General features: G+C 41.3%; 1 protein-coding gene across 4 annotated transcripts; it reads left to right on the forward strand.

The window, feature by feature from the left end:
* The first annotated feature begins 1,439 nt into the window (after positions 1–1,439).
* On the forward strand, positions 1,440–9,238 carry naca (nascent polypeptide associated complex subunit alpha). 4 transcript variants are annotated; one of them, XM_010778384.1, is made up of 10 exons: positions 1,440–1,509; positions 2,443–2,517; positions 5,815–6,644; positions 6,732–7,182; positions 7,750–7,835; positions 8,103–8,180; positions 8,282–8,428; positions 8,539–8,667; positions 8,756–8,878; positions 9,121–9,238. In XM_010778384.1, exons 2-10 carry the CDS (start codon positions 2,448–2,450, stop codon positions 9,133–9,135), a joined length of 1,929 nt encoding a protein of 642 aa, XP_010776686.1. In that variant the 5' UTR covers positions 1,440–1,509; positions 2,443–2,447; the 3' UTR covers positions 9,136–9,238. The 4 variants fall into 4 exon arrangements, with proteins under 4 accessions (XP_010776686.1, XP_010776687.1, XP_010776685.1 ...); XM_010778385.1 differs by lacking the exons at positions 5,815–6,644; positions 6,732–7,182 and adding an exon at positions 4,367–5,110; XM_010778383.1 differs by having other exon boundaries at positions 5,815–7,182.
* Positions 9,239–9,290: the final 52 nt, after the last annotated feature.

The raw sequence follows: 9,290 nt of genomic DNA on the forward strand, positions 1-9,290 counted from the left end.
AAAACCAAAGAGATCATCGTTCAGGAGGAATACTACCGACCTTGCTCCCCTCTACATTAACGGCGAGTGTGTGGAGAACGTCCACACCTTCAAGTTCTTCGGCGTCCTCATCATCAACAACCTTTCCTGGAAGGACAACACCACAGCTGTCATCAAGAAGGCCCAACAGCGTCTGCACTTACTGAGGGTGCTCAGGAAGAACAACTTGGCCACTAAGCTGCTGGTGACCTTCTACCGCTCTACCATCGAGAGCCTATTAACATACTGCATCACAGTGTGGTACGCCAGCTGCACTGAGGCCGACAGGATGAGGCTCCAGAGAGTTGTAAAAGCAGCACAGAGGAACATCGGCTGCCCTCTCCCCTCCCTGATGGACATTCACACCTCCCGCTGCCTCAGAAGAGCCAAAAACATTGTTAAGGGCAGTTCACACCCCGGCTTTCACCTGTTCAACCTGCTGCCCTCCGGCAGGCGCTACAGGTGTATCAAATCCAAAACAAACAGACTCAAAGACAGTTTTTTTCCAAGAGCCATCATTGCTCTTAACACCTGAAAGTCATACTCTTAATCATCCTGCATTTGAAATAAATGTGACTCTACATATCATTATTATTATAAATACATACCTACTATTATTATTTATTATATTATACATTTTATTTTTATACTCCTGGAAATAATTAATGCACTTTATTCCTTATTCCTAAGTATGTATGCTGCGTGTATTTGTTGTCTTATGTTGTGATGTTTTTTGTTTTGATGGCATCCTTGAAAGGCAGAAGCATTTATTTCTCTCATTGTACATGTATAATGACATTAAACGATTCTATTCTATTCTATTCTATAATTATGCCCAGTCTGCATGAGTTAACCAGATACCATACATTCAAGCAAGCCGGGACCATAATACAATAAACCCATTATTTTTAGAAAATCAACTAAAGCATTCTGGATTATTAGATCATAGTATAACAGAATAAATAAATCACACAGAAACGTTTCTATGTAGTTCTGAAATATCAGAGATACTATTGGCAAAGATAACACAAATAATTAAGCAATCATTCATATCATTTGATTATTTTACAACAGGTTTATAAGTAGTATTTTACTGGGATAGTATAGAGCCAGTTTTAACTTTGTATACTTATGGGTTTTTTGTTTATAATAGACAAATAACAAACATCGTTGTTTGTAAAGTCTTTATCTGTAAAGTAAAATACTGCTGTAACAGATAAATGTAGTTCAGTTGAGTCACATTTATATTTTACATGTGGTAGGATTTATAAATCTATATTTTTTGTAGAAGTCCAGGTTCTCAAAGATATATGTTAATGATTTACTATTATGTCAAAATTACGGTATTATCTTTTCTACAGTAAAAAAAATGACTTCCTGTGCCTTGAAGTGCCCCGGAAGTAGAACTCCCCGCTCTGTACCGGATATTACCGCGGGGCTGAGGTCAGAAGTTCTCTCTCACAGCCATCTTGGATATAGCATCCCGAATCGGTGAGTGTCTCCGTTCATAATCCAACATCATCCAGCAGTTTTTCACTTATTATCGTCTGTATTTGTGGTATTATGCGTTAAAGTAAAGTAGCAGTATCAGGCTGAGGTAGATATTTGCTTTTTTCGTCCCTCTGTAAAGCGATAAATGAGCCGTTGTGACGCCTATCAGAGGCTCAAAATGGGGGGACATTATGACTTCCAGTTTACCAGCAGCCTGTTAGGGCCGCAGTGAGCATATTGTCTGGTGCTGTTAGGTTTATTTGTGTCACCTTCAGATGTGGGTTTAAAAGGAAATGGTAGACTTTGTTAATCGCCGTAAGATTTTCTCCTGTTGAGGATGCCACCAGCTGTCAGCTAACCGAAGCTAACGTTAGCTAATGTTGCTTCAACAAGAGTACAGACGAAGCTAAAGCATGGGCTCGGTCACCTGTTCAGCTGCAAGTCACTCTCTAAATGGTTAACTACGCCCCAACTTTGTTGTCCGTTTTTACTTCAATGCATTTCTTTAGATAGTTTTGTTCAAGAAGGGTACACATAGGTTGATCACAGTTAGACACTTTTCACAGACGTACAAAACACACAAACTCATAACCATTCAATTAACATCTCTGGGTTTAACTGGAGGAGCTGTAAATACACCTAGTGGAGGGCAGCAGCTGGTATTCTCTGTTAACAACATTATACAAGTCTGAAGAGATGCAGTTAACAAGTTTGCCAAAAATAATATAAACATCATTATCTTCATACACCTTTGGATATGATTGCTTTCCATATTTAACTACGCTTAACAGAGGCTGACCATACTAGTGTACAGCAGGACTCTGAATAGCTGATTTAAAACTACTATCCTTGCTAATAGTAGTGATCCAGTACTGGCATGTATTAAGAGTTCCCTTTGAGTTAATCAAAATGTATTTTTATTTTCCCATACAGCAACCATGCCTGGTGAAGCAACAGAAACGGTCCCAGTCACCGAGCAGGAGATGCAGCAGCCTCAAGTGGAGACCGGTTCGTATATTTTTTACTTAACAGGCATGCTATAATGCATATTAAACAACGGGATCCTGGGTGTCCTGAAAGGGTCAGATTGCTCAACAAATGGCCCTCTACGGAAGGCAATTTGTTGAGTAAAAGAGCAATATTGCATTTTTAGGATAATTTGGCTCAGTGAGTTGACTCAGCTGGCTGGACGCTGAGTTGATGTAACAGGTGATGGTTATTTTGACCATCACCAGCCATTTGGTGGGACATTTTGTAAGGGAGGATTGCCCATTGAAGAATCTGCAGTGGTGATATTGCTCAGCTTGGCTTGAAAATGGTAATCCAGGACCCCTCTTTTTATTTACAGACTCACAATGGTGTGCGGTGACTTGCACTTACAACTGGATTTAGCACACAATGCATGGTGTTTAGTGTGGATTTCCCTTTGCACGATAAATGCCTTAAAAAACACTTTGTGTTTATCTGGGATTTGTATTTTTTTGTTTTTTGACAGACCAAGAAATAATCTAGGATAATTATTTACGTTTTCCAGCTGCTCATTTTTTAACGTATTGTTTTTTCATGGTAATATGGACATCTTTTGAAAGTCAGCAGTTGGCAATGCTTTTCTTTTGACCAAAAATGGGGCAATTACTGGTTAATAACATGTATAGATTTGTCTGTATCCATATTTGAGAAGACTCTTATCGTGGATGTGTTTGAGTTAGTTTTATATCAGGTAGGAGCAAGAAAATACTAACAATTCTTAAATGCACATTTCACATTTTTTTTTAAATTACACATTTTTGCTAATGTAGTTAATTGTGCACTTTTTTTGGTGCAACATCCCTTTTTTTTTGTAAAGATGACCAACAACACTAAAGAGCAGTTCAGGTGACGTTTGAAAGCAATGGCGCCATATTTCAATACTTGTGTTTGCCTCAATGGTAAGAGCTAATACTGATGTAACTTCACCCCCAAGTGGGTCAGCACTAGACACTTAAAATTAAAAGGCCCGCAGTTGTTTTGGGTTATTCTTTATAAGGATTGTGTGTACATTATAACACACAGCCCTCCTTTTCTGCTGACCGAAATGCTCTCATTTTTGGATAAAAGGGCGTGTATTGGCTTGCAAAGTGATTTCTAGACTTTAAGTAACACCTCCACAAAGCCTTTCATCAGTAAAATAAATCACACATGGTGAGCTGTCTAATTCAAGCATTTATGTTAGTAAATGGATTAATCACTTGTTTTCATGCATACTTGTGCAAAGATCCTCTGTTTATCTCACAAATACACACTGCATGGAGTTTGGGACCTGGGCCTATTTTTGTCTTTTACTTACTGCACCTAACACCCCTTTCTTTGTTATACTTTGGCATACCAAGTGCCAATAACACGTAGATTAACTTCTTACAAACTCGTTGTTCTGTTCACGTTTGGGATAGGGCTGAACGATAAACCGACTTTCAACCGGCGTCGCAAAGTAATAAAACGCACATTTGAAAACGTCCCTTTTATTTGATAGAAACGCTGCACCTCAGGACTGGACGTGGAAACTGAATCAAAAAGTTAACATGTTAATAAGACTTTGACTTATTGATTATTCTGCCAGATTTTAAAAGTAATTCATGATAAGATTACTTGTTACCATGGCTTACAGTAATTTCCTGCTGTGATTGATCGAAACATTGGTTTTAAAAAGGATTCCGCTAATTTTCCCGAATCGTTCAGCCCTAGTTTGGAGCACAATTTCTTTTTCACTTCACGGTGTATTCTTGAACCTCTCAAAATTTGCGTTGACGTTAAATTATTCACCAAACAATGACTGTGATTGCCCCTTCCCCTGTTACTCCTGTTGATACTCCTTAATCAGCTGAAGGAGCATTGGATTTCTCTGCTCCCCATGAGATGGCCATTCCTGTGAGCAAAACAATCCCACTGGAGAATCCTACAGAAACTTCTGATCCTGCCCAAGTGATAGCCTCCACAGAAGAAGCTAGCATTCAGACCAATGATGATAAAGCAAATGGTGTAGCTGCGACTCAAGACATCACTGAGCAAACTGAAGAGACTGGGTTGGTGGCCACACCTGTCACACAGGAAGAGGTGACTGCTGGACCAGCAGGGGCTTCAGCTGACATGCCAGTTCCAGAAGAATCTTTGCCTGCTGTCGAAGCGCCCATTGTTTCCGCAGAAGAGCCACCAGCTCTTGAAGAAGCAGTTCCAGCTAAAGAGGTACAAAGTCAAGAGTCTGCTGTTGCTACTGAAGAAACTGCCATCGAGGAGGTTGAAAAGATTTCTGTTGAAGCAAAGACCACTGAAGAGGAGCCCAGTGCAGCGGCACAAGAAATTCCTGATGTACCGAAACCATCTGTTACTGAAGATGTCGGTGCCAGCAGTGAAGATGCTCCACAGACTGAGGTTAAAAACTTGAGGAATCTTTGCCTGGACGCAGCTGAAGATGAAGTATTGCCTGCTGAAGTGACTGTCGACCCGCCTATCGTAAATGAAGATCTGGACAAGCAAGATCCTATTACTCTTCTCACCAAGGCCATTCAGTCAAATCAGCCCTCCAAATGTGACCACGTCCCATCTCTTTCCACTCGCCACCATTCAGGTTGGTTTATCCTAAAAAAACAGGCCCTCCCCTCTTTTTGTCAGTATTTTTTTTTTTGTATTAATCTTTCTGATCAGGGTGGGTTTATTCTTTCACAGATGGTAACATGAATGTGGCAGGTACAAAGGTATAATGCTCCTGCGTCCTCTTTTACAGTGGATTTTCTCTGGGTCCTTGTTTATTTAAAGTTGCATCTTTTTTGCCTCATCTGAAAATGTCGCTAATGCGGTAGTTTTTATTTACCTCTTATAACAAATGACTAGGTACTCCTTTGTTGGACGTAAGTCTTTTTTTCCTTATACAGTTTGTTAAATAGGTTGAGAGGAAATTATAAAATCTACTTATTTGAAATCTTACAATTAGGCCAGGTGTCGGTCAGTCCTACCTTAAAAAACTTGTTCATTGGTCCATTCTTTGGTGCGTTTATGCATTTGCTATGAGTGAGTGCTATTGTGATGTGGCAGTGTGATATGCATTGAAAGTATGGTTTTCTCTTTTTGCATCCTGACTAAATATATAATGTGCTCTCCTGTGTGGTACTAAGTACTGTGCATTTTGAGTTGTGGTTTTGCATCAGTCTGTTAGGCAGGCGTGTCCCTTTCCTAACCCTAAGCAAGGAGATTGCGTTTTGGTTTGATGAGTTAATCCGCATGAGTAAGTCTTTTTACCAGCAATATTTTTTAAAGAATTACTTTTCTATTCAGCTACACCTCCTTCCCAAGCTGCGACCCTGAAACCTCAGGCTGCTACTGGCCATGTAAAGCCCAAAGGCAAAGATGCCAAGAATCCGCAGGGTTCCTCTGCCCCAAAGTCTGTCCCTGGCAGAAGAAAACGCTCCTCTCTGTCTGCCTCCTCTCCCACCTCACCAAAATCTACTTCCTCCACTACTCCCCTGTCGCCCGTGCCATCGCCCCTAGCTGGCTCTCCTGGGGGCTCCTCTGCTAATCAGGCTAACCGCTTTACCCCAAAAGTTGTCAAGGCTGGCAAACAAGGAAGAGCTATGAAGGGAGAGGCATTTGTGCCTACTCCGGCCCCTGTAGAGTGCAAAGTCACCCCAGTTCTTGAAAAACCAGTAGAGGCTAGCCCCAAGCAAATGATAGTTGAAGCTGAACCTGCCCCAGCAGCTGCTGCAAAGCCTGTTGTATGCCCAGCTGCTTTCAAAGTTACCTCAAAGCCTGCTGTGGCACCCCCAGTTTCATTTTCAGAAGCTCTTGCCTCTAGCCCTCCTGCAGCTGTTGAGGTTAAGAAAGCTTTACCAAGCCCTGTCCCTAATTTTGCATCAACTGATGATCTCCCTCCACTTATCCCACCTGTGAAGCCAGTGACTGTGCCTATAACAGCCCCAGTGAAAATGGTTGAGGTTGCTAAAGAGGTATCTCCAAGCAAACCTGCTCCTGTTGAGGTTAAGCCAACTGCTAAACCCACACCTGCTCCCGTTGAGGTTGACATGCCTAAACCTGCTCCCATTGAGGTTAAGCCAGCAGCTAAGCGTAAACCTGCTCCTGTTGAGGTGCCCAAACCTGCTCATGTTGAGGTGCCCAAACCTGCTCATGTTGAGGTGCCCAAACCTGCTCCCATTGAGGTTAAGCCAGCAGCTAAGCGTAAACCTGCTCATGTTGAGGTGCCCAAACCTGCTCATGTTGAGGTGCCCAAACCTGCTCATGTTGACGTGCCCAAACCTTCTCATGTTAAGGTGCCCAAACCTGCTCATGTTAAGGTTGAGCCTGCAGCTGAGCTTAAACCTGCTCCCATTGAGGTGCCAAAACCTGTTCCTGTTATGTGTGAAAAGCCAGCAATGGTTGAGGTTAAGGCGGTGCCTACTGAGGTTGCCAAGCCTTCCACACCACAAGCTGATCCCTCATCTGCTCCCTTAAAACCTGCTCCAGTTCAGCCTTCCTTCCTTCAGCCAGTTCCTTCCCCAGCTCCCCATAAACTTTCATTTGCTGAGGCAGTTGCAAAACCTGCCCCTGTTAAACCTGTAGTTGAGCTAGTCACACCTTCTGAGCCCATCTCACCACCCAAAACAGCTAAAACCCCAGTCAAGGTGGAACCTGTGATCAAGAACAACAAGGGTATTTTCTTCTCTCTTTTTATGCCTGCTGTTTTTCCTGTCACTGTTTTGAGAACTGTACTGATGCTTAGGTCATTCTACTAAAGTCAAGGTTGTGAAGTAAATGTTAGCTTTGCTTTCGATTTTAATGAGTTAATTTAAGAAGCTTCCTACATGGATCATTTTATAGGAAAACAGTTATTTCTCTTGCATACTTTCAACGATGTTGTGTAGTTAAATGGTGTGGTCTAATAGTTTATATTTAGTTTGTGGAGATGTCTGGTGAATGTGATATGAAGATGGTATTGTTTTAAACAGAGTACACATTTGCTTATTTGCTGTGGTCACGGTGATCCTTTTGCATATTTATTGGTTATTTGAGTTTAATTTTTATTGAAAATGTTCCACATACTAGGTAGGTGTGGGTTTCTCTGGAGTACGAATAAACATATTTATAGTGTATTTTGAACAATTTTTAACATGCCCATTTCCCTTCTCCAGGATTGATGCAGCATATTTTCTTGCTAGTAAACATGTAATGGTTTGTTTGTTGTGACTTACAATTGTTTGTTGTTGGTGGTTGCTGTAGGATCCGGTACAGAGTCTGACAGCGATGACTCAGTCCCTGATCTGGAGGAACAGGACTCTGCACAGACACAGACACAGCAGGCTCAGGTGAGTTTAGTGTGGTCTTAAATATCCTGAAAGAATACTACAACCATGTCCACCACTTCCAAGGGATGTTATTTGCCCTTTACTCTTCAGTGATGATTTAATACAGTGACTTTCGTTCTTCTGAGCCTCCTGAAGACAACCTTTCTGTCCTGAGAAGAGATGGTGTTTGCACAATAACTGTGATTTAGTTAAATTCCCCAGATTTCCTGATCTACATAAACCTATTTTAAACCATTGTAAAATGTAGATGAATGTCATCTCTTACAGCTTGCAGCAGCAGCTGAAATAGACGAGGAACCTGTCAGCAAAGCCAAACAGAGCCGCAGTGAAAAGAAAGCACGAAAGGTAATTATCTTACACGGTTTCATTTACATCATTTGCACTGTTCTACTTACCTTGAAGCTCAGAATTGGACACATTTGTAATATGACTTGTATTTCTTGCAGGCAATGTCAAAGCTTGGTCTCAGGCAGGTAACGGGCGTCACCAGGGTCACTATTCGCAAGTCAAAGAACATCTTGTTTGTCATCACCAAACCAGACGTCTACAAGAGCCCTGCATCAGACACATACATCGTCTTCGGTGAAGCTAAGGTATGTAACCAAGATGAATGCGTACCACTGGGTCGGATCAAAATGTTACAAAAAGGCTCTCAAGTGAAGATGTTCTGAAATAAGGTTTCATTTTACTCTTTGTTCCCTAGATCGAAGATCTTTCCCAGCAGGCCCAGCTGGCTGCCGCAGAAAAGTTCAAGGTACAGGGAGAAGCAGTTTCAAACATCCAGGAAAACACACAGACGCCAACCGTACAGGAGGAGAGCGAAGAAGAAGAGGTGAGATACAGTTTAATACAAGGGAACTCTCGGAGAGGCAAACTCTTTTTTGTTATCATGTAACAAAACATTGCCCTTATTTTTCAAGGTGGATGAGACCGGAGTTGAGGTCAAGGACATCGAACTCGTTATGTCACAAGCCAACGTGTCGCGAGCGAAGGCTGTACGCGCTCTGAAAAACAACAACAATGACATCGTCAATGCTATTATGGTAAGATTTATACAACTATCTAATATTTGTAAAACAATTTGATTACTCAGGCCATTCTAAATGGTTTGCTCATAGTTCTGTAGATAAACGTGAACTCTTCAGTGATGATTTAATACAGTGACTTTCGTTCTTCTGAGTTTACTGAAGACACATTTCTGTCCTGAGAAGAGAAATATTCTTACAATTGTATTAAAACATAAATCAACACATGTTAATGAACCATTTTTGTTCCTTTCTTGCAGGAGTTGACAATGTAATGGGATCCTGGCACAAAAGGGTTAAAGAAAGGTTGCTGATTTGAGCTCGTTTATACAATTTATACCCAAGATGGAAATAAAGTTGTGGCTTGATAAAATGTAATTTTGATGTTTTTGTTCTTCATTGGGAATCGGGGCATTTGGTTGTAGCTGGG

The sequence above is a fragment of the Notothenia coriiceps genome, unplaced genomic scaffold, assembly GCF_000735185.1.
Source record: "Notothenia coriiceps isolate Sejong01 unplaced genomic scaffold, NC01 NC01_scaffold00019001, whole genome shotgun sequence".
NCBI classification, from domain to species: Eukaryota; Metazoa; Chordata; class Actinopteri; order Perciformes; family Nototheniidae; genus Notothenia; species Notothenia coriiceps.

Excerpts from the sequence above, each read along its gene's own strand:
- naca (XM_010778383.1), top strand. The coding sequence starts at position 2,448 with ATGCCTGGTGAAGCAACAGAAACGGTCCCAGTCACCGAGCAGGAGATG. Across the intron at positions 7,183-7,749 it reads TGTGATCAAGAACAACAAGG|GATCCGGTACAGAGTCTGAC; the intron begins GTATTTTCTTCT and ends TGGTTGCTGTAG. Across the intron at positions 8,668-8,755 it reads AGGAGAGCGAAGAAGAAGAG|GTGGATGAGACCGGAGTTGA; the intron begins GTGAGATACAGT and ends TTATTTTTCAAG.